General features: G+C 46.7%; 1 protein-coding gene across 7 annotated transcripts in view; it reads right to left on the bottom strand.

Annotated features, from left to right (window-relative positions):
• Positions 1-21,859, bottom strand: part of LOC137627654 (WW domain-containing oxidoreductase-like) — a 172,419-nt gene extending 150,560 nt beyond the window's left edge. Inside the window, exon 1 of one of the 7 annotated variants that reach the window (XM_068358818.1) lies at positions 21,716-21,859. Coding sequence is in view for 3 of the 7 variants with exons in the window: in XM_068358820.1 (XP_068214921.1) it covers positions 21,608-21,618 (11 nt within the window). In the remaining 4 variants the exon portion in view is untranslated. Of the gene's footprint in view, positions 1-21,347; positions 21,496-21,607; positions 21,692-21,715 lie in introns of those variants that run through there. The other 6 variants (XM_068358816.1, XM_068358815.1, XM_068358820.1 and 3 more) reach the window with 6 other exon arrangements.
• Positions 21,860-24,326: the final 2,467 nt, after the last annotated feature.

Raw genomic sequence — 24,326 nt, 5'->3', positions numbered from 1 at the left:
TCGAACGATTTCGGCCAAGGACGAGAAGGAAGTTCGTTTTTGGCTAAAAAACCAAGCTGTAAGGAACATGTAGCCGTTTCAGATGTAAATCCAATGTTCCTGCTGAAGGCGTGTATCTCACTGACTCTTTTAGCTGTTGCTAAGCAGACGAGAAAAAGTTTTCAAAGTGAGATCTTTAAAAGAGGCTGATTGAAGTGGCTCGAACCTTGCTGACATAAGGAATCTTAGTACCACGTCTAAGTTCCAACCTGGTGTGGCCAACCGACGCTCCTTCGTGGTCTCAAAAGACTTAAGGAGGTCTTGTAGATCCTTGTTGTTGGACAGATCTAAGCCTCTGTGACGGAAGACTGCTGCCAACATGCTTCTGTAACCCTTGATCGTGGGAGCTGAAAGGGATCTTTCCTTCCTTAGGTATAACAGGAAGTCAGCTATCTGAGTTACAGAGGTACTGGTTGAGGATACTGATTTGGACTTGCACCAACTTCGGAAGACTTCCCACTTCGACTGGTAGACTTTGAGAGTGGATGTCCTCCTAGCTCTAGCAATCGCTCTGGCTGCCTCCTTCGAAAAGCCTCTAGCTCTCGAGAGTCTTTCGATAGTCTGAAAGCAGTCAGACGAAGAGCGTGGAGGCTTGGGTGTACCTTCTTTACATGCGGCTGACGCAGAAGGTCCACTCTTAGAGGAAGTGTTCTGGGAACGTCTACTAGCCATTGCAGTACCTCGGTGAACCATTCTCTCGCGGGCCAGAGGGGAGCAACCAACGTCAACCTTGTCCCTTCGTGAGAGGCGAACTTCTGCAGTACTCTGTTGACAATCTTGAACGGGGGGAACGCATAAAGGTCTAGATGGGACCAATCCAGAAGAAAGGCATCTATGTGAACAGCTGCTGGGTCCGGAATCGGTGAGCAATAATTTGGGAGCCTCTTGGTCATCGAGGTTGCAAACAGATCTATGGTGGGTTGGCCCCACAATGCCCATAGTTTGTTGCATACATTCTTGTGAAGGGTCCACTCTGTTGGGATGATTTGACCCTTCCGGCTGAGGCGGTCTGCCATGACATTCATGTCGCCTTGAATGAACCTCGTTACAAGGGATATGTTTCGATCTCTTGACCAGGTGAGGAGGTCCCTTGCGATCTCGTACAACTTCATCGAATGAGTCCCTCCTTGCTTGGAGATGTACGCCAGTGCTGTGGTGTTGTCGGAGTTCACCTCCACCACCTTGCCTAGAAGGAGGGACTTGAAGCTTCTCAAGGCCAGATGAACTGCCAGTAGCTCCTTGCAGTTGATGTGTAACTCGCTTTGAACCGCATTCCACGTGCCCGAGCATTCCCGACCGTCCAACGTCGCACCCCAGCCCGTGTCCGATGCGTCCGAGAAGAGAAGGTGGTCGGGGGTCTGAACAGCCAGTGGCAGACCTTCCCTGAGGAGAATGTTGTTCTTCCACCAAGTCAGTGACGACTTCATCTTCTCGGAAACAGGAACTGAGACCGCTTCTAGCGTCTTGTCCTTTCTCCAGTGAGCAGTTAAGTGAAATTGAAGGGGGCGAAGGTGAAGTCTCCCTAACGCGATGAACTGGTCCAGTGATGAAAGCGTCCCTATCAGACTCATCCACTGTCTGACAGAACACCGGTCCTTCTTCAGCATGGACTGGATGCATTCTTGGGCTTGATTGATTCTGGGGGCCGACGGAAAAGCCCGAAAAGCTTGACTCTGAATCTCCATTCCTAGGTAAACTATAGTTTGGGATGGGACGAGTTGGGACTTTTCTATATTGACCAGGAGACCCAATTCCTTGGTCAGATCTAGAGTCCACTGTAGATTCTCCAGACAGCGACGACTTGACGCAGCTCTTAAAAGCCAGTCGTCCAAATAGAGGGAGGCTCTGATGTTTGCTAAGTGTAGGAATTTGGCAATATTCCTCATCAGTTTGGTAAAAACTAGAGGTGCCGTGCTTAGGCCAAAGCACAGGGCTTGGAACTGGTAGACGACCTTCCCGAAAACGAACCTTAGAAAAGGTTGGGAATCTGGGTGGATGGGGACGTGAAAATACGCGTCCTTTAGGTCTAACGAGACCATCCAGTCTTCCTTCCTGACCGATGCTAGAACCGACTTTGTCGTCTCCATGGTGAACGTCTGCTTTGTGACAAAGACATTCAGAGAACTGACGTCTAGCACCGGTCTCCACCCTCCTGTCTTCTTCGGCACTAAGAAGAGGCGGTTGTAGAAGCCCGGGGATTGATGGTCCCGGACTATGACTACCGCTCCCTTTTGTAGTAAGAGAGACACCTCTTGCTGTAAAGCTAGCCTCTTTTCCTCCTCTCTGTACCTGGGAGAGAGGTTGATGGGAGTCGTTGCTAGAGGGGGCTTGCGTAAGAATGGAATCTTGTACCCCTCTCTGAGTAACTTCACAGACTGTACGTCTGCGCCCCTGTTCTCCCAGGCCTGCCAGTAGTTCTTGAGCCTGGCTCCCACTGCTGTCTGAAGAGGATGGCAGTCAGACTCTGCCTCTAGAGGACTTGGAACCCTTCTTTTTGCTCCCACGTTGACTTCCGGCACGAGCACCTCCTCTGCTGGAGGCTCTGCCACGAAAGGGCGGGATGAACCTTGAAGCTGGCGTGTCCATCCTAGGTCTAGGTACGGAGGGCAAAGGTGTGACTTTGCGTGCGGATGACGCCACCAGGTCATGGGTGTCTTTCTGGATCAAGGAGGCAGCAATCTCCTTGATCAACTCTTCAGGGAAGAGACACTTAGAGAGTGGAGCGAACATCAGCTCCGACTTTTGACATGGGGTGACTCCAGCTGATAAGAAGGAGCAAAGGTGATCTCGCTTCTTGAGTACCCCAGACACGAAAGAAGCCGCAAGCTCACTAGAACCATCCCGAATGGCTTTGTCCATGCAGGACATGATGAGCAAGGAAGTTTCCTTATCCGAAGGGGAGGTCTTCCTGCCCAATGCTCCCAAACACCAGTCCAGGAAGTTAAAGACCTCGAAAGCGCGGAAAACTCCCTTCATAAGATGGTCCATGTCCGAAGGGGTCCAGCAAATCTTGGAGCGTCTCATAGCCAGCCTGCGGGGAGAGTCTACTAGACTTGAGAAGTCGCCCTGGGCAGAGGCAGGAACTCCCAAGCCGAGAACTTCTCCCGTGGCATACCAGACGCTAGATCTGGAAGCAAGCTTGACCGGGGGAAACATGAAGGAAGTCTTTCCCAACTGCTTCTTAGACTGCAACCACTCTCCCAGTACCCTTAAAGCTCTCTTGGACGAGCGAGCGAGTACGAGCTTCGTAAAGGCAGGAGCTGCTGACTGCATGCCTAAAGCGAACTCAGAGGGAGGTGAGCGTGGTGCTGCAGACACAAACTGGTCTGGATACAAATCCTTAAAGAGCGCAAGCACTTTCCTAAAGTCTAAGGAGGGAGGCGTGGTCTTGGGTTCTTCGATGTCGGAGTGTTGGTCGTCAAGATGTGCAGCTTCGTCATCATCAGAGATACCATCGTCTGAATGTTGAGGAGGAAGAGGCAACGGAGTGGGCTGGACGGCTGAGTCCGGCAGCACGGGTGCATGCGTGGCTGCACTGGACCCAACATCATGCCACTGTTGGTCAGTCTGAGAACTGGCAACAACCAAAGCTGAGTGGGTGCGCAAAGAGTCTACACCCGACTGTGGATGGATAGCGGAGACCACCGTGGGTTGCGGAGGCTGACGCACCGCGTCAAAACACGGCAGCCTAACTCCACCCTCCTGTTGTTGTGGTAGTTCACGCACGGCAACGGAGTGCTCCGTGCGTCTGTGGGAGTCAGCATGCGTCTGGCAGGGTCGACTGCGCATGGGTGGAGGAGCTCTCACAGCCGGAGTGTGGGAGCAGGCAGCCTCAGCGTCTGCTGGGCGCACAACCGTGGCAGGTAGTAGGTTAACGGGTGCAGCGTCAACCTTCTCCGCAGCCGGAGTGTGGGAGCAGGCAGCCTCAGCGTGAGCTGGGCGCACAACCGTGGCAGGCTGTAGGCTAACGGGAGCAGTGTCAACCTTCTCCGCACGAAACTCCTGCATAACCGCAGCTAACTGAGTCTGCATAGACTGCAGTAAAGACCACTTAGGGTCTACAAAAGCGGCAACAGACGGAGCTACTGTCCGTTGAGACTGAGGGTCTAAAACAGCGGGTGCGGCAACAGACGGAGTTACTGCCTGTTGCGGTACCACTTTGCCTCTCTTGGGAAGTGTGCAGTCGTCGGAGGACTGCAGCGAGTCCGAACTGACCCAGTGGCTACACCTGGGCCGTTGGACTAGCTCGGAAGGGACCTTACGCTTAAGAGGCCGTGAGACCTTGGTCCATCGTTTCTGTCTAGAAACCTCTTCCACAGACGAGGACAAAATGGGCTCACTCGTCTTCTTGTGGGTGGGACGATCTCGGTAAGATACGTCCGAAACCACGGAGGGTACGTCTGTACGCTGATTAAAGCCTGTCGAACCCTTTGGTCGTACGACATTGCTTCTCCCCTGGGCTTGGGAGCTTGCAAGAGGTCCCGGACTGGGAGGACGACAGGCACGAACAGACGCACCCTCATGCGTAACACTGACACTTTTCACTGCACTGACACTCACTTCACTTCCCACTGCACTTTTACCTTTCAACTCCCTGACATCAGCCATGAGTTGATTGCGGTCATTAGCCAATGACTCGACTCTCTCACCTAGAGCCTGAATGGCACGCATCATATCCGCCATTGAAGGTTGATGAGAGCTAGCAGGGGGGTCGGGTGCAACCACTACAGGGGAAGGAATAGGTTGAGGGGCATGGGGAGAGGAAAAATCAATAGAGCGAGACGAACTCCTCCTGAGCCTATCCTTCTCTAGCCTACGTGCATATTTCAGGAATTCTTGAAACCCGAATTCCGAAAGCCCAGCGCATTCCTCACATCGATCTTCCAATTGACAGGCTTTACCCCTAGAATTGGAACAAACGGTGTGCGGATCGATAGAGGCCTTCGGAAGACGCCTTGAACAGTCCCTAGCGCTACATTTCCTGTACTTGGGGACTTGAGAAGGGTCAGACATCTTGAATTAGTCAAAGGGGGGAATTCAAAATCTATCCAAGTCGTCAACAAATAATCCAAATCCAAAAAAGAATGCAAGGAAGTATTGAAGATAACTTCTGCACAGCGATAGCTAATAACTAGAGATGAATACTTCACCAAATAACATGAAATTCAATCCAGAAAACAAGAGCGTATTCAGTAGGTCTTGCCGGTGGCACGACAGAGAGAAAATTGGTTCTGTGTTGACATAGAGTACTTGAGTACCTACTCGACAGATGGCGCTGTTGATGTACACCCCCACCTGTATAGCGATCGCTGGCGTATTCCGCCCGTAGGATTTTCTGTCGGGCAGCAGAGCTGACAGCTATATGATCATCGGGTAAGTTTAATATTGAAAATTATAACTTAATATTTCAAAAGAAAGTATTTAATTAAAATTCTTTGTAAAAGCAAGTAGGACTTATAGCCTACGACATAAGGCTGTGATGTCATCAATGGACGAGATGTTTACCTTTTGTCCTATGCTTTTGTGAGGTTTAAAATAGGTCGAAAAAACCTTTTAATCTTACCTTTCAAGTTATAAATACGTGATCACAGTTCAAATAAAACAAAAACGCAAAAGCCTATACTCAAAAAACGTTAATACATCACCAAATAACGACCAAACAGAGTAAAAAGCGAGAGAGAATATCCAATAGAACCGACCGCCATAGCGGCAGGGAAAATCTGAAGAGGTTGGGTATAGTTCTACCTGTTGTACCGTGAGGGCACTAGTGTACACCTGGCATATCTGCAATAGCCGCGCAAGATTTTGAATTTCCTACCGAGGCGTCAGGGATGTTAGCCATTCTTATATAACCAGCGGATAAGTTTTATATTTAAAAATACAAACTATCTACGAATTTGTCATTTGTTCCGTAACTGAAATACAAACCACGCTATTTACATGGGGTGACTCAACCCTTAGGAAGGGAGGTAAGTCCCTGCCATACTGGCTTTGGCTTGCCCGGGGACCCCAAATTCGAGTGTGTAAGTACTCGAGAAATAAGGGGTCCCTGCTCCTCGCTGGCATGCTGTGAAACTGCTGCAGCCAACATAAGCTGTGTGTGAAGGTGAGAAGTGACTCGTCCTAGGAAGTTGACCTGGAGTTCTTCAGATGGAAATCTAGGCTAGGACTCTCCCAATACCACCTCGTCAAGGTAAGGGGACATGACAGTATTACATTTAATACTAGGAACACAAGGGAGCATGGCTTACCTGCAGAGGTTCAAGGTCAGCTGTGCAGAGAACCCAGGATGCTGCTTTCTCCAAGGGAAGAGAGGATGAAGAAAAGAATAAGGGCCAGACAGATCTTTTCATTCACGCAGACTAAAACCGGGTAACAATGCCCTCAACCTTCTGCTACTTGTCCATTAAGGAGCCTGAGGTTAGATCAGCTGTTGTGCAGCCACCACAAGGCCGATAGAGAACGTTTCGAGCCTCCTGTGTGTCACGTCTTGCAGGTAGTGGGCTGTGAAGGTGGTCTGACGCTTCCACACCCCAGCTTGAAGGACCTGCGTCACTGAATAATTTTTCTTGAAGGCCAGGGACGTAGCTATGCCCCTGACATCATGCGCTCTAGGGCGACGTGACGGAGGAGGGTCAGGATTCAAGGCCAGATGTATCACCTTGCAAATCCAGGCCGAGATGGTATTCCTGGTGACCCTCCTCTTCGTCTTCCCGGTGCTAACGAACAGGGCTCGCACCTGGGGACAAACTGCAGCTGTTCTTTTAAGATACAACCTCAGACTCCTCACTGGGCACAGAAGGAGATGGTCTGGGTCATCTGTTACAGAACGGAGACTCGAAACCTGGAAAGAGTCGAACCTAGGGTCCGGCACTCCCAGATTCTGAGTCTTGGCAACAAACTCAGGGACGAAGCTGAACGTTACCTCCCTCCATCCCCTTGAATGGGCGATGTCGTACGAGAGACCATGTAGCTCACTGACTCGCTTGGTCGAGGCCAAAGCTAGCAGGAAAACCGTCTTCCAGGTAAGGTGGCGATCTGAAGCTTGGCATAATGATTCGTAGGGAGGTCTCTTCAGAGACCTGAGAACTCGAACCACGTTCCATGAGAACAGGTAAGTTCATAACTCCGTATGAGAAGGGAAAGTTCCAGCGAGGAAGAAATGTCCATTCCTCTAAGCCTGAAGGCAAGACTTAAGGCTGAGCGATAGCCTTTCACTGCCGAGACTGAAAGGCACATTTCCTCCCGCAAATACACGAGGAACTCCACTATTGCTGGAATAGTGGCAACGAGGGGAGAGATACCCCTTCCACGACACCAACCACAAAAGACTTGCCACTTCGCCTGGTAGACCCCTGCGGATGACTTGCGCAGGTGACCAGACATCCTGTTCGCAACTTGTTGCGAGAATCCTCTCTCTGTGAGGAGATGCTGGATAGTCACCAGGCGTGAAGCCGAAGCGAAGCTACGGCTTTGTGGAAGATGCTGGCGTGTGGTTATTTGAGTAGCTCGTGACATGGAGGGAGTTCTCTCGGAACCTCCGTGAGGAGTTGTAGAAGGTCCGGGAACCATTCTACGTGATGCCATAGCGGAGCTATCAGGGTCATTGAAAGATACAGATATTTTGGTCTTGTTGAGTACCCTCCTCATCAGACAGAACGGGGGAAAGGCGTACACATCGACGTTGTCCCACCGTTGTTGGAAGGCATCCTGCCAAAGAGCCTTGGGATCCGGGACCGGGGAGCAGTACAGCGGGAGCTTGAAATTCAGCGCTATAGAGAACAGATCCACCGTTGGGGAACCCAACAAAGTCAGGACTTTGTTGGCTACTTGAGGAACCAAAGACCACTCGGTACTCACTATCTGCGTCGCTCTGCTCAGACTGTCGGCGAGCACATTCCTTTTGCCTGGAATGAAGCGAGCCGCTAGCGAGATCGAGTGGACTTCGGACCATCTCAGGATCTCTACTGCAAGATGGAATAGCTGTTCCGAAAAGGTACCTCCCTGCTTGTGGCCCGCCAGGACTTGGTGGAACTTCTGAAGTGCCCGGAACACGGCTTTCATTTCTAGCAGGTTTGTGTAAAGGTACTTTTCTGATTCTGACCACAGGCCTGAGGTCCTGTGGTTCAGAACGTGCCCCCCCCCCTCCCCCCTTTCTTTGATGCGTCCGAGAACAACATCAAATCCGGGGGAAGGACGAGACAATCCACTCCCTTTCGTAAGTTCTCGTCCGCCACCCACCACTGGAGGTCCGTCCGTTCCGCAGGACCCATAGGGATCAAAGTGTCCGGGGAATCGTGACCTTGATTCCACCGGGACTTGAGTCGCCACTGGAGGGATCTCATTCTGAGGCGACCGTTAGGAACGAGACGGGCCAGGCAGGAGAGGTGGCCGAGGAGACGTAGCCACGATTGGGCTGGGAGTTCTTCTCGATTGAGGAAAGGCCTCGCGACCTTCCTCAGCCTTGCTATCCTGTCGTCTGATGGGAAGGTTTTGTAGAGATTGGTGTCTATGACCATGCCTAGATATACCAGTTTCTGAGAGGGCTGCAGAGAGGACTTCTCGAGATTTACCATGATCCCTAGATCCTGGCAAACTTCGAGGAGCTTGTCTCGGTGGCGAAGAAGGGTTGCCTCCGAGTCCGCTAGGATCAGCCAGTCGTCCAGATAACGAAGGAGACGGATGCCAATCATGTGAGCCCACGAAGAGATCAGGGTGAACACTGGTGAACACCTGAAGGGCTGTGGAGAGACCGAAACACTGCACCTTGAACTGGTAGATCTTGTAAGGCAGTCAAAGCGAGGGAGAGAGCAGACAGGTCTGTTCTCTGCCCGAGCCAAAAGTAAAGTGAAGCATTCACCGGTGTGTGTGTGTGTGTGTGTAGGGGGGGGGGGTAGCTAGCTACCCCTCCCTACCCCCCGCTAACTAGCAGCGGGGTAGTAAACCCTCGTTAAAACTTTTATGGCTCGTCATTCAGCTACGCCAAAGTAATTACCCCGTGTAAATAGCGTGGTTTGTATTTCAGTTACAGAACAAACTTTTAACAAGGTGTCAACAACCTTACCAGTGGTAGCCGGATGAAGCACCGCTCTCCTTGTTCACTCACTAGGAAGTCACTTTGATTGCAGACAGGATTTCTTGAGTGTTAGGTAATGGTGGGCCAAGTATGTGTAAAGAACTTAAAGTTTGTATTGTTAGAAAAAATACAAATTTGCCAATTGTCCTACATGAATACTGTACAACTCCCTCCCTTCTTTACATAGGAGACTCACTCATAAGTGGGAGGAAGTTCTTTCAACTGGTTGAAAAACTTTAAGACCAGGGACTGCAGTATGCGAACATTAGCTTGACAATACCAGAGGGTATACGGCCTGTGTAACCAAGAACAGTGAGTGGGAACTACACTGTGACATTGTCTAGGTCATGGAAAAGCTAAGGATTTTGCGAGTATACACACTGATTATAACCTGACATCCCAACTACCCCCCGTAAGATGGATGTGGAAAATAACTGAACATACAAAATGTATGTTCGGGCAAAATCTGGGGCTTACCTGCAGTCGATGAGAAACTGCTGGCAGGGAATCAGATGCTATATCCCCAAAAGAGGGGAAGAAGATGAAAAATAAAGGCCAATCATTTTTTGGACACTCACCCCAGGCTAACACTGTAACTTATGGCCTCGACCTACTGCTAATAGTCCTGTGAGGGAGCTAAGGTAGTTGGACCACTTACTGAGCAGCCACCACAGGGCATGGAGTAAAGGTATCTAGGGACCTGTGTGTTACGTCTTGCAGACAAAAGGCGGTGAAGCTTTTCCAACACTTTCACACACCTGCTTGTACTGTAACACCTGCATCACAGAGAAGTTCTTTCTGAATGCCAAAGGCATGTGATACCTTTGACGTAATGTGCTCTCGATCGACCCTTCTCTTGAGGGAAGGGCTTGGCTCAGTTGCTGACCTGCCAAACCCGAAGGATAAGATGTTTTTCGTTACCCTCTTTTGACCTTGCCCTAGCTGACAATGAGTTACTTTGTTTGTGGGCGACCTCCCCTACTACATCTCATCAGATACTTCCCGAAGACTCGTAATCTAGAAGAACCCAAACTTAGGGTCGGTAACCGCCAGATTTTAAGTCTTAGCAGCAATATCAGGGATGAAGCTGAACGTCATTTGCCTAATCACCTCAAATGGGCGATGTCATAGAAGGGACCATGCAACTCGCTGACCTTCTTAGCCAAGGCCAAGATAAAAGGGAGACACCATTTCCAGGGTCAAGTCTCGGTGCAAGGCTTGACGCAATGGTTCGTAAAGAGTTCTTTCAGGGAATGCAAAACCTTTACTGTACTACATTCCATGGAGGTGGTGTCATTTCGGATTGAAGGAAAGCTAGCTCAGAACTTCACATGAACAAAGACAGTTCTGCCAAAGAGAAAGAGTCAACTTCTTTAAGTTTAAAGACATGGCTCTAAGCTAAGCGATAGAATTTAACTGCCGGCACTGCTCAGAGTTTTCTTTTCGTTGGCAGCAAAATTCGTCAATTAGAGATAGAATGGCTCCGAGAGATGCCCCACTCCCACGACACCAACGCCAAAAGACTGCCCACTTTGCCTGGAAGACTGAGATGGAAGACAATCTAAGCTATCCAGAAAACTGTTTTGCCACTCGTCATAAAAATAAAACCTTCTCTGAAAGAGGAGATGCTGGATAAGCTCTAGGCATGAAGTCAAGGGATCCAACTGTCATGTGGCAAATCTCTACATGGGGTTGGTGTAGCAGATCGTGTAAGGGTGGAAGCTCTCACGGAACCTCCGTCCACAGCAGTAGGAGGTCCAGGTACCCTTCTGCTGGTTGGTATGATGATGCTATCCACGTTATCGACAGGTTGACATACAATCTCACCTTGATGAGGAGTTTCATCATGAGGCAGAACAAAGGAACATATAGACGTCTAGACTACCCCCAAGGACGTTGGGATGTGTCCTGAAATGGTGTTTGCGGGTCTGGTCCTGATGTTACAGTTGAGGGACATCGTGAACAGGTCATCCGCACATCTTCTGTACAAGGATTCAATTGGAAAGCCTGGGGACTCGTAGACCTCTTTAATATTACTATAATTATTTTCAGTATCAGCCAAACTCTGTCGAGTCCCTCATCAGCCTGGGAGGAGCGTAGAGAGGAAAGGTCCCCTTTTTTTCATTTGTTTGATGTCTGCTATCCCCCAAAATTGGGGACATTGCCTTGGCATATAGATAGATAAATTGATAATTATTTGCTAAGCTACAACCCTAGTTGGAAAAGCAGGATGCTATAAGCCCAAGGGCTCTTAGAGCATGTCCTTTTCTAACAGTCTGGACCTATGCCCGAAGGGTAATGTTCTTCATTGATCCCATCACAAAGGACCTGGATCTCGTTGGTGGACAAATTTGAGGAGGAGGAGAGTTGAAGAATGGGACGACGTACTGACCGCTCAGGCCACTGCCCCGTGGCATTCCCATTGCCACCTGTGCTCCAGGCATCCACCAACGTGGGATGATTCCCTCCTTTAGCGGAGACACTTCAAGTTTAGCTTCTCTAAACATGGATGTTTAGTATAAGAAACACTATTCGGCTTTGAAGAAAGAGTTGCGGGGAGGGAAGATCCTCTTTTCCCAACCTGTTAGTGGAATTTGAAGACAACAGAGGTACAACTCTCCAAGAACCAGCAAGTCCACAAGTCCACAGGTTAGTAGCATTATGAGTAATTCCATTGGCCTTGATACTAATATGAACATTAGGGCACTTGATGCTTCTCGAGGTCTGAAAGGTCTTCTGTGTAGCCTAAAACCCAACTGTCCCTGAACACTGGTCCATCCAGGAGGAGGCCTGTAAAGTTACTATTGCCATTCAAATCCACATTTAATGTATCGGCGGCTGAGACAACCCCCAATTGCACAGCCAATAATCTCTTGTAGAGCCATGAGAAAAGACTGACACTGCCAGATTTAGTAGCAACAGAGAGGTTAAGACATTTAAGCTGTTGCAGTACTTCCTCTAAATCACAAACAAAGAAGGAATTCTCCACATTCCTAGTTGTACTCGGCTGAATCTGAAATGGGTCGTCATCATTATTGCGCAAGGCCATGGGGATTGAGGCTTGGGAGTTTTGCCGGCAGAACGAGCCAACATAGCAGCCACTGCCTAAAGAATTTGCTGCTGTAGACTTGGGTCATCCAAGAACTTAGGGAAGCGTGTACGAAACTTCCCAGGCTGGGCCTTCTTCGAGAATGATACTAACATCCTCTTTCTGCATAGCGGTGGTAACGGAAGGCCTGGGGTCGAGTTAAAAGAATCAAGGTATGTCGGCTCGATCGACGAGGCCTGAACGTGATAATGTATGAGATTTCTCTCAGAGCTCTCAATCGCTTATGAGACCTGGGGAGGAAAGTATCCTCTGGAAGAAAAGTGATGGGCTTCCTAAGCCTCATATGTCTCAGGTCCAACTTTAAACGGGTACACGGCCCATCCTTTCCTAACGGGTCTGGCTTAAGATGACCTGACTTGATTGTTTCGGTCTGCAGGTACCAATGATAACTCGAGACGTGCGCCTACGGAAATGTTTGGGGGTTAACACTGAGGGGAACAGTGCCAGGCACCGACAGGGCTGGAGTGCAAGACCAGGGGCCCAAAGGCTAGGTGACATGTAAAGTAATTTTCATGAGCTTGAGACTAAGGTCGCTGGGCCGGGAGACACTGTCACTTTTCCCAGAAAGATAGGAAACTCAGACCCAACTCCAGCAACAGTTGGTTCAGAGGGTGTGGTTAAAGTCTTAGTAGCAACTAAGCACTCACCCGACCGCCCATGTGCAACTTAACGCGTGCATGCTACGAGCATGCACACCACCTGCTGGTGACACATGGCCTACCAAGAAGCACATGCATTCACTCAACAGGTGGCACAGAGCCTACTGTTCGCGAACAGAAACGCAGAGCCACCTGTTAGCGAACCATGAGTTAACGCATGCCGAAAAACGAGGGAGGGGGGGAAATTGGCAAATGTAGGCACAATAATTCATTGTTCAACAAATGCTCATGTGTAGCTAGCACATTGTAGTGGTTTGTGGACTGTGGCCAGAGATAGCACCCAAACTGCCTAGTGTCCAAATGCCGACCACACCCCAACGTTCACTACAAAAAAATATACAACCGTGGAATACCCAAAAACCTGGGTAAAAGGCAAACAATCAAGGATGAACTGGGCACCACCCCTTGATTTTTATACTGGGCAAGGGGACCCAGCATGACCCGTACTTCCATCTTATCTTCTATTGCCTTGAGCTTCCTGAATATAAGTAATATATCAGAACATTAGGTGAAAGGGACAAATTGTTTGTACTGATAACAGGACACAGTGTAGGAGAAAGAAATTATGATACTAAGGAAAAAAAACAGTGGCTGAGAAGGGGACAAAATGGTGAAAGGAACTGGAATGAAATGCTGTCTTCATAAAAACAAGAAAAATATTTATTTGTAAATGGAACAAAAAATATACTGTATATCATTCCCAAGAAGTTCCTAACGCTATGCTACAAACACCTACATGTTTTAGTACATCATAAACGCAACCGTGTGTATTGCCTGGGTGGTCCAACTAATCAACCTACTAAAAGAAAATATAAAACTGTGAAAATATTGTACTGCAATAATTTTCCCTAAAGCAATACTGTCCTTATCAATATCCAGCTTACCATTAGGCTGCAAAGTTACTTAAAAAATTCTTAGCTTCTGAATAGTATGGCCGCAGACGACGCTGTGCAGATCTCTGTGGGGTTATGATAGCAATGTCACTTCGCTAAGGAAAACGGGGAGGGCTTCCGTATCTGAAGGTTGCCCAACATAAAAGCTATCACTCTTACCCAATTGTGCTCTAAGAAGGCTGAACGAGTAGAAGAGGGAGGCAGAAGTCAGGACTTCTCCAACCACAGGGCCGATAGAGAACGTATTGAGCCTCCTGTGGGTCACGTCTTGCAGGTAGTGGGCTGTGAACATATTTGGACGTTTCCACAGCCCAGCCTGTAGAACCTGCTTCACTCAAGTTTCTTTTGAAAGCCAGAGATGTAGCTACGCCCCTGACATCGTGGGCTCTGGGGCGACATGTTTGAGGAGGGCCCGGATTCAGGGCATGGTCTATGACCTTGCCAATCCAGGCAGAGATGGTGTTCTTAGTGACCCTCCTCTTGTTCCTCCCTGTGCTTAAGTAAAGTACAAGCACACGGGGACGGGCTGCGGCTGTTCTCTTGAGGTACAGCCTCAAACTCCTCACTGGGCAGAGTAACTGATGATCAGGGTTATCAGTTACAGAGCAGAGACTCAAAATTCGGAGGGAGTCGAATCGGGGATCCGCTACTCCCAGATTCTGAGTCTTGACTACAAACTCAGGGACGAAGCAGAACGTTATCTCTATTCATCCCCTTGAATGGGCGGTCGTATGAGAGACCATGAAGTTCACTAACTTGCTTGGCCAAAGCTAAAGCTAGTAGGAACACCGTGTTCTAAGTGAGGTGACAATCAGTTGCTTGGCGTAATGGTTCATAGGAAGGTCTCTTTAGAGACCCGAGAACTCGAACCACGTTCCATAGGGGAGGTCTCACTTCAGACAGGTAAGTTGGTAACTCCGTATGAGTAAGGAAAGTTCTAGCGATGAGGAAATATCCATTCCATTGAGGCTAAGGGCTAGGCTTAAGGCTGAGCGATACAGTAGTCTTTAACCGCCGAGACTAAAAGGCATATTTCCTCAGGCAAATACACGAGGAACTCCGCTATTGCTGGAACAGTGGCATCGAGAGGAGAGATACCCCTTCCATGACACCAACCACAGATGATGTTCCACTTTGCCTGGTAGACTGTTGCTGATGATGATTTCTGCAGGTATCCATAGATCCCGCTCGCAGCTTGTTGCGAAAATCATCTCTGAGTGAGATGCTGGATAGTCTCCAGGCATGAAGTCGTAGCGAAGCTACGGCTTTGTGGAAGATGTTGGCATGTGGTTGTTTGAGCAGTTTGTGTTGTGAAGGAAGTTTTCTTAAGCGGGATTTACACGGCCGAGCAGCTCGTCGAACCCGGTTGTCGAACCTACTTGTAGAACGGCTCGAAGAGCTTTCAGACAGTACATCGAACCTCAGTGTGCCTCGTGCTAAAACAACGTCAACATGTCTCTCGACCAGGAAGATTTGATAGCCATTGCTTTAGCAGTGGCACTAAGAAGGAAAAAAAAAAAAGATCAAAAGAGAGAAATTTTCATATACCAACTTGCTTGTTGCTTTAAAATTAGAGCCTGATGACTGGCGCAATTATTTGCGTATGGATGAAGACACGTACATTGATCTACCGAATCGTGTCAGCCCTTTCATTACTATGAGGAAGGCCATAACTCCACATGAAAGACTGAGTGTCCGCTATTCCTTTGTTTCTGGCTACTTTATTGGAATAGTCTTTTGATTTAACTTTTCATAAAGTTGGATGAGCTCGATATGCATGTATGAAATCAAGTACGACTTCCTTCTCATTCTTACTTTCATTAATGGCAGCAATTATGCATTTCTTTGATGATGTTTCCTCTAGCAGGTTTGAATAACAACTGAGGTTCGATGCTCGACACCCGTTCGCACGTTCACACCGCTCGTCAAACTCTGTAGCTCCGCCCACAAAAGTCAAGATGAGCCTGACTTTCATCGAGCCGCTCGACAGCCAAATAGCCCATTTACACGCTCGAACATCAATTCAAACACAGGGTTGTCGAGCCAGGCTCGACGAGCTGCTCGCCCGTGTAAACCCCGCTTAAGAGACTCCGTCAGGAGGTGCAGAAGATCCGAGAACCATTCCACATGATGGCATAGCGGAGCTATGAGAGTCACTGAGAGGTTGACCAATGTTCAGGCGCTTTACCAGTCGACGGTTGATCAGGCGATTCCCGAGCCGTTAGCTGGGCAGGAGATTTACGAGCTGTTGGCTGGTAAGTGATTCAGGAGCTGTAGGTCGGCGGGCGTCTGAACAACGAACCTGATGAGCGGGTGAATGCTGAGCAGGAGCCTGATGAGCAGGTGAACGCTGAGCAGGAGCCTGACGAGACAGAAAACACTGCACAGGAACTCAGCGAGCAGGCAAACAAAGCGCAGATGGTCGGTGAACAGCTGCTGGATGCTCAGGAGGAAAAATGTGACCCTTGGAAGGAAGCACATTTTAAGGTGATCTCGAACGATCCTTTGTAGCCGAAGAACGAACCGGATTTTGTTGGAGAGAAGACGTGTCCATGGAAGAGGGCGAGGGTCGGGAAACAGAAGAGGCATGCTGGGCAGGTTCCTCCAAAGAGGCATGCTGGGCAGGTTCCTCCGAAGAGGAAAGCTGCTGAGATGAAGATCCGAAGAGACATCTCTTCACCAAAGGTGAAAACATACCACGAAGGCAAAGCCGAGAACAAGAACGGGAAGGTCTCCTGCCACGATGAAGACGTCCCACAGCAACCGGAGGATCAGCAAGCTGACTGTCAGCAGGCCTCTGAACAGAAGTTTCTATGAGTGCCCCTTCACGTGAACGAGAAAGGGGAGCAAGCGCAGGAGATACATGCCTTGGACTTTGCTCTCCACCCAAGGATATTCATCAGGGGAAGAATCGCAGTCCTCGGCAGTGGCGGCAGAAGAAGCAGCAACAGGGTCTGCTGGCAGGCCAGTAGACGAGACCTACGAAACCACCACGTTGACCAAGGCCAAGGGGTCGATATCTGACGCTGATGATCGCTGCAGCTAAGCAACCCGAAGAAGCAATTGCAACATAGCTTCCTTGGAGGCAGGACCAGGCAAACCCAATGAAAGCCAAACCTGTAACAAGGGAGAAAGAGACACGGCTTCCCTCGGGGGGAGAGCCGGGGCCACCTAACTAGGGGAGGCAGCATCGTCTCTCAAGGACCAAGGTTGACCGGGGGTTAATCGGTCTACGCTACTACTCAACGGCTCCCTGGAGAAAGCCGTTCGAGTGGGATATTCGGAGGAAGGTCGGGAAGCAGAAGAGAAGCCTTGGGTTTCTTCCGCTTCAAAGAAACCTTCAGTAAAGTCCCACAGTAATGTCCCAAAAAAACCAAAGGAAGCATTTACAAACGTAGTCTATAAGTTTTAATTCCCTGAGGAGATGTGTAATTCTCACAGAAAAGACTACAGTACATTGGCCGCATTGAAGACAGAGGCTAGCCCACAAAATTTAAGGGGCTATAAACCAACACTATACTGATGTCCACGACCGGAAAGCCTCTCTGAAAGAATGACTGATGGAACCTAGATTGTTCACAAGGAAAACAACTACGGTAAGCTTATAATAACGAAGCTGTATGCATCACCCTCCAGGGACCAACGTTGAACACTCAGCGAGATTCTAATTAAACGCTAATTTTCAAGCAGAAAGCGATATGGATAATCTTTGAGGTGGAGCAAGTCAAAGCATATGAGTGTATGTGTGTGTAAAAATTTACCTTTTTTTAATCTCTAGAATTTTTAATTTCTTTAGAATATAGTCAGCTGCTAGAGTGGATATGACTGTTTTGAGATGGTTTGGCCACATAGCGAGAATGGAAAATCTCCGTCTGCTGAAGATGATGAATGCAAGAGTTGATCGGAGAAATACAAGATGAAGGCCAAGGTTTGGGTGGTGGATAAAGTGAAGAAAGTTCCAAGTGATAGGAGGATAAATGTGAGAGGCAAAAGAGCATGCTAGAAATAGGAATGAATGGCGTGCGATTGTGACGCAGTTCCAATAGGTCGTGTAGGAAACAAATTGATGCCACTAAAGGCAATTGTCTTCAATGAAAATCTATATATATACATAGTAGGTAATAGGTTGGCCAGGGCACCAGCTACCCGTTGAGATACTACCACTAGAGAGTTATGGGGTCAAACAGTATTACATTTAGATCCTTCTCTCTCGTTACGGTTCACTTTCCCTTTGCCTACACATACACCGAATAGTCTGGCCCATTCTTTACAGATTTTCCTTTGTCCTCATACACCTAACAACACTGAGATTACCAAATAATTCTTCTTCACCCAAGGGTCTCTGCTCTTCTTCCAGACTGAGAGTATCTCTTCCAGCACTGGAATCAGCTTACCCAGCACAGAAGACAATGCTTATCTGGCACAGGGGACACCAGGCTCCCCTGCCAACTGCCAGGATGTTCTGGTTTTGACCAGGATTTCTCAGCCACCATGTCTGTGTCCTGTGAACGGTTAAAGGACTTTGCATGACAACAATATCCACATTGGATCCACCACTTCAGAAGACTGTACCAACCCACCACCACTGACTGCAGAGGCATTCACTGCCAAAGATACTGCTGTTACAAAGAGGACTTCATCAGTCATATTGGTTTTGTGCCTGTGCATGACCCAGGAATGGCCCACCACCCTATAAGATGTGGATACTCTGACTAAACCTCCCTCACTGTAGCATGTATCCCCATTTTTAAGGAGTGGAGGACCAGAACAATTTATCTGGATACAACCAGCCCAGCAAACAGTGCACCTTACACTAGCATCTTTTCACCACCCCATCGGCTTTTGAGATCCGCTAACATCTACAAGCCACCTAATGAATGGCCCCACCGCAGTGGCTGCCCCTGAGCATTGTGTTTTCATGTGTATTGGCTCTCCACTCAGACCCTGGCAAAGACACCTGCCAATGCTAGTGTACCTGAGCCCTCTCCAGCACCACAACCACCCGCCACTCCAGCTCCTGTTGCCTCTCCAAGAATCAACTCTCAGCAGCCCCCAGTAACACCTACCTACTCTAATGCAACAGTAGGACCACCTGCTACCAAGTAAAGAATCCTGAAGCCTCCATCTACTGAGAAACCACCGACCAACATCCCGAACCAGGCTTCCTCTCCTGCTGCTACTCCACTGCCCACCACTCCAGAACCTGATGAGGAAACATAAGCCATGGAAATTGGAACTTCCACCCCGCATCAGGTACCTGAACTGGCAGCACATCTACTCCTTTGCAGCTGTACCAGGTGCCTGACTCAGCTGCTAGCTGAAATCACTGCCTCCCTCACCTCTGCTGCGGTTCCTGCTCCGGAACTACATCCAACTACAACTGATCCCAAGCACGCTGCCAAAATTTAAATTGCCAACAGTGGAAAGTGCACCCTCCTATGCAGCAGTAGCTGCTATTGCCACTGCTAATCCCGAAATCAAGATAACTGGCAAAGCCAATCTCAAGGGTGATATGATTATCACCCCCAAAGGACCAGGATAGCACCAGCCTTCTTCAGGGGGAGGCCTCCCTGACCTATCTTGATCCAGCCAAGCTTGAGTTAGGCAGTTGTCTGCAACTTCCCACCAATATACCACTGTCTTTCATTAGCTTTAGTGAAACGATTAAATCATATTGTCATTTAGGGAAAAAAATATGTTAGCCACAGTATCTGGGCACAAAAAGACTTCACTGTTATCTTCGTTGGCCCTCCTAAATATATCTAGAGAAATTAATACAGACTGCAGCAATGTTTCCAGAGCTAAACGCCACCTGGGCAGCCCTGCAGGAGAGTCACCGTCACCTTCATTGGGCCAATCCCCAAATCACTAGACCTTGGACTATGGGGAACCTTCCCCATACAGGACCTGGAAAGCTAACCATTACGCTGTTTCAACTGCCAACGTTTTGGTCACCACAAGGAGGACTGCAGAGCAACTACGATCTGTGGAGTCTGCAGCTGCCGACATGCAATTCAAAAATACATAGAGGCACACAAGAATGGGTTGGAGACCCAGGATAAGTGCCCCAACTGTGCTGGACCATGCCTGGAACAGATGTCCAGAGCTACTCAAGAGATCAGCAGCGGTACAGACCGTCTCACCTATCTTTACAGCAGCAACCCCGCAGCCACCAAAGCCCTTAAGGGCTCCACGTTCCAGGCCTCTGCGTCCTCCTTCCACTGTTCCTTACCCAGTCACTTCCACTCCTGTCACTGCTCCTACCCCCAATCATAGCCAGATTCCTCCACCTTCCCCTTCAGTCTCCACCCTCAACTTCCAAATCGAGTCCTTGCCCCTTGAGAAGCTGATCCCCTTGATCTTCCAGTTTGTGGCTAAAGTCTGCTCCCTTGGTCAGACTCCCTCCACCATTATTCAATCCCTCCTTTCTCCCTTAGTGTCTCCCCCCCCCCCCCTTAGAGCAAGGATAAGCAACTATGCTTAGAACTGCCTCTTTTCTCTACTAATAAAGTTCCTTCCCTCCTATCCCAGTCTCTCTTACTCACCGGAACTTGCTGCTATCACTACTTTCTCTACCACTAAAACTCTTCATTTTCGTTCTAGTATGGGCCTGGTTTCCTGGTCCTCCTAGCAGTTATGCTCTTGGGGCTGAGCGACTATACCTCCCTTGCCGCAGCAGTTATGCTCTCTGGGCTGAGCAGTTGCACGTCCTCTCAGAGGTCTGGGGCTTGTTGTGGTTGTGGCTGCACCTTGGGCAGCCTGACTGATTCACATGCATGTGTGTCTAGCATACTTGAAATGTAAGATTACTCTAGGCAGAGCAATACACTGAAAGAAGTTTCTCGTGAGCCGAGACCAGCAAGATTTTGACCACAAAGTCGAGTCTGCACCCCTTGGGCGCTAATGGCATTGAGTCTAAGAGCCCCAAGCCGGAGGTACAGTCCAGTCAATCTGGATGTGCATGTTAATTACAGCACTGTAATTGTTCAGTGGCCACTTTCCCCTAGGTAAGGGTAGAAGAGGCTGTTTAGCTATGGCAAGCAGCTCTTCTAGGAAGACACTCCAAAATCAAACCATTCTCTATTTATGGTAGTGCCATAGCCTCTGTACCATGGTCTTCCACTGTCTCTTGGGTTAGAGTTCTCGGAGCCTTTGTATATCAGCGGCCAGTTTCTCATGCGTTGATTAAAAGTGAACATCAACTAACCTAAACTTTCCCCCCTAACCTAACCTACAAGCCTTATCCTTAACTACATAACTAACAGGGGGGGGGGGGGATAACACTTGTATGTATTATTATGTCTAACTTAGAATACAGTAGTGTAAAGGGGGTTGCAGGGGGCATTAGCCCCCGTTAAGTTAGTAGGTAAGGTCACGGCTTGTAGGTTAGGTTAGAGCGGAAAGTTTAGTTTAGTTGATGTCTATTTTTTAATCAACATGTGAGGAACTAGCCACCGATATACAAAGGCTCCATATATATATATATATATATATATATATATATATATATATACCTAACCTTATTTAGTTCTGGAAATAAAGTAAATATATATGTCTTCAGCTAATCTTACACAAATCTCTAGGATAGGGTTTTTATAATCTGTAGGGACCACTTCACTAAAGAAGTCTCCGTGTTGCACTCTCTTAGGCCTTAGCAGAGCAGAAGCTAAAGGGCCCGTCCAGCAACGAGAGAAGGCGAGTAGTGGCGTGGTCCAAGCCTTACTAAATGCCAACGTAAGATATCCCTTGCAACAGTATTTTCATTATTGACAAAACAAATTTGAATGACTGAAGTTGTAAGGCAACAGAATCAAATCTCTCAATAGGATACATTTCAAACATTGCTCACAAAACCAAATACGTGTTCGCAACTTCGCACTAGCTTAAGACTACAGGCAGCACTCAAACACTTTACCAATAACAACTGATTATTGCATACCACGATAGTTCATTGCCATTCAGGGGGTGTTCCCGAGGGACCAGTGGGGATGTTCCTATTAGTACTGAGCTGTCGTGAGGGAAAAAGAACGAAAATGTTCAAACATCGTTGAAGTAGGAGTCACCGTATTACGGGGTTACATGACCGTCAAACCCTACTGTTCTTGAAACTACGTGTCTGATGTAACTGTACAAGCATTAATATTTCAGGTATAATCATAAAAATAACAATTGAATATTAACTACAACTGTAAATTTAAAACTTAAAGTCCTTATACCACAAACCTAACAACAAAATTACATGTCACCATTGAAATATTACCAATTATTTAGAGAAAAGTTGAATTTCAAGAATCAGACAGAGCGTAGCTTTGGTATCAGCTGTTCTCAGGTTATTAAATCCGTATCACATAATGGTTATTTTTTATTCTATTTGATCGTTGTTGTTGTTTGTGAGAATAATTATTTTCTGAAGTATTGGAAATTCCAACAGTTTTTACGTTAATTTTCTTGGAACTCATTTTCTTTTCATTTTGATAACGTATGGCTTTTAAATTCCTCCAAAATACAGTAGTAGAATATGACTATGAATTTTACTGTTTATGTATGTACATTTTTCCTTTCCATGCGTATGTTTCAAATTATTTCGGGACTCTTCTTTTGTTTTCGTATGATATGCAACTGAGTTGTCTATACTGAGCTTAAATAAGTGGTAACCTTCTATTCTTATAACGAGCAGAGCACTGATAATTAGATCCCACTATTCCTTAATTGGTATATATTTACTTGACTGAAAACACTTTAAAACCTTTTAAAATCGCTCAGTAAATTGGTTCAGGTGGGCAGTATAAATGTTTCACTGAACTACGAACTGTTTCATATATCCTAATTCTTATTGGCAATCATCATCATCATCATCATCTACGCCACTTAACACAAAGGGCATCGGTTAGATTTCGCCGTTTGTATCTATCTTGAGTTTTAAATCAATACTTATTGGCAATGTATATCTAAAATCTTATATTTTTTTTACGAAGAATTGGTTAATCTCCATCACTTTATTACCGTTGACAAGTCTTTGAAATGCACTGTATAGGCCTACGCATTATAGTTCAAAAGTAACTATCAAAACAACTCATAGGCATCAATATCTAAAAGGATTGAAGGGCATTCATTTTAACCATTGATTTTCTTTTATTATTTTTGAAATTCCAGTTAAGTAATAATTCATAATAAATTTTGAGTAAACATGGTACATGACAACGAATAATGACACATCATAAGTAAAATCTTAAACTACGAGGTAATGATCATAATTGTTTTTGAAGGCGTTTGCATTGGGTTAGAAGACCACGTGCTTTGGTAGGCTATTCCACAGTACAATAGATCTTTTACTAAAAAATTTCTAACATTTAATTTCGATCTTTTTATTTCATGAGTTATTGCAGGACCTATAAGTCCAGCATACCAGATTCTCGAAACCGTGCAATATCTAAAAACATTTCAATAAAATCTCCTCTTACACGTCTATCTTCGAGTAGTTAAACCCACTTCATTAAGTCTGCCTTCATATGCATGTGCTCTCACTGATACTAGATTAGTGGCCCTTCGCTATGCATTTTTTTCCAGGAATCTAGGGTACTCTTGCATTCCTCCAGGTGGGGACGAACAAAACTTAAACACCACAAGAAAAGATTTCGAAAAAAAGTTTTAAGAAAAAAACCAACGACGATTTCTTTCTTTTATATTCCCCGACTCTCACTACCAGATATGAGATTAATGCAATTTTGCAACCTTATCGGGTCAAGCAAAGTCTCTATCGCTAGGTGGAGTTGGTAAATAAATAAAAAGTTTAAAGTTATCTCTGCAAATATAGGAAAATATGTTCTTGCATACTAGGAAGACGGAACTCTCTGTAGTACATATAAAAATCGGAAACAGCTTGAAGCTTAGCCTGTCTTTCCAAATTTCCGACACAAGATTATGTCCATATATCTACACTTATCTTGACATTATGTATGAACGACTTCGGATTCACTTAACACTTCAATAGCCGACCATGAGTTCTATCTTTTCATCTTCTACTTATAAAACGTGTCCGTAGTCTTAAAACAAAGTATTTTTTCGTTTAAACGGTAGCTCAGAAAATCTCCCCTATATAATAAAGAGCAAGTGTCTGGTTTATATATATATATATATATATATATATATATATATATATATATATATATATATACACAAATATATATATACACGTGTGTATATGTGTATATATTATATAGACATATATATATATATATATATATATATATATATATATATATGTATGTGTGTGCGCATATATATATATATATATATATATATATATATGAATACACACACGTACACGTACACACACACACGCACACACACACACACACATATATATATATATATATACATATATCTATATATATATATATATATATATATATATATCTATATACATACACATGTATATATATATATATATACAAATATATATATACACGTGTGTATATGTGTATATATTATATAGACATACATATATATATATATGTATGTATGTGTGTGCGCGCATATATATATATATA

This window comes from Palaemon carinicauda, chromosome 35 (genome assembly GCF_036898095.1).
Source record: "Palaemon carinicauda isolate YSFRI2023 chromosome 35, ASM3689809v2, whole genome shotgun sequence".
NCBI lineage: Eukaryota > Metazoa > Arthropoda > Malacostraca > Decapoda > Palaemonidae > Palaemon > Palaemon carinicauda.
Note: the sequence above shows the minus strand (reverse complement) of the source record. Positions and strands in the feature narration are given on the sequence as shown.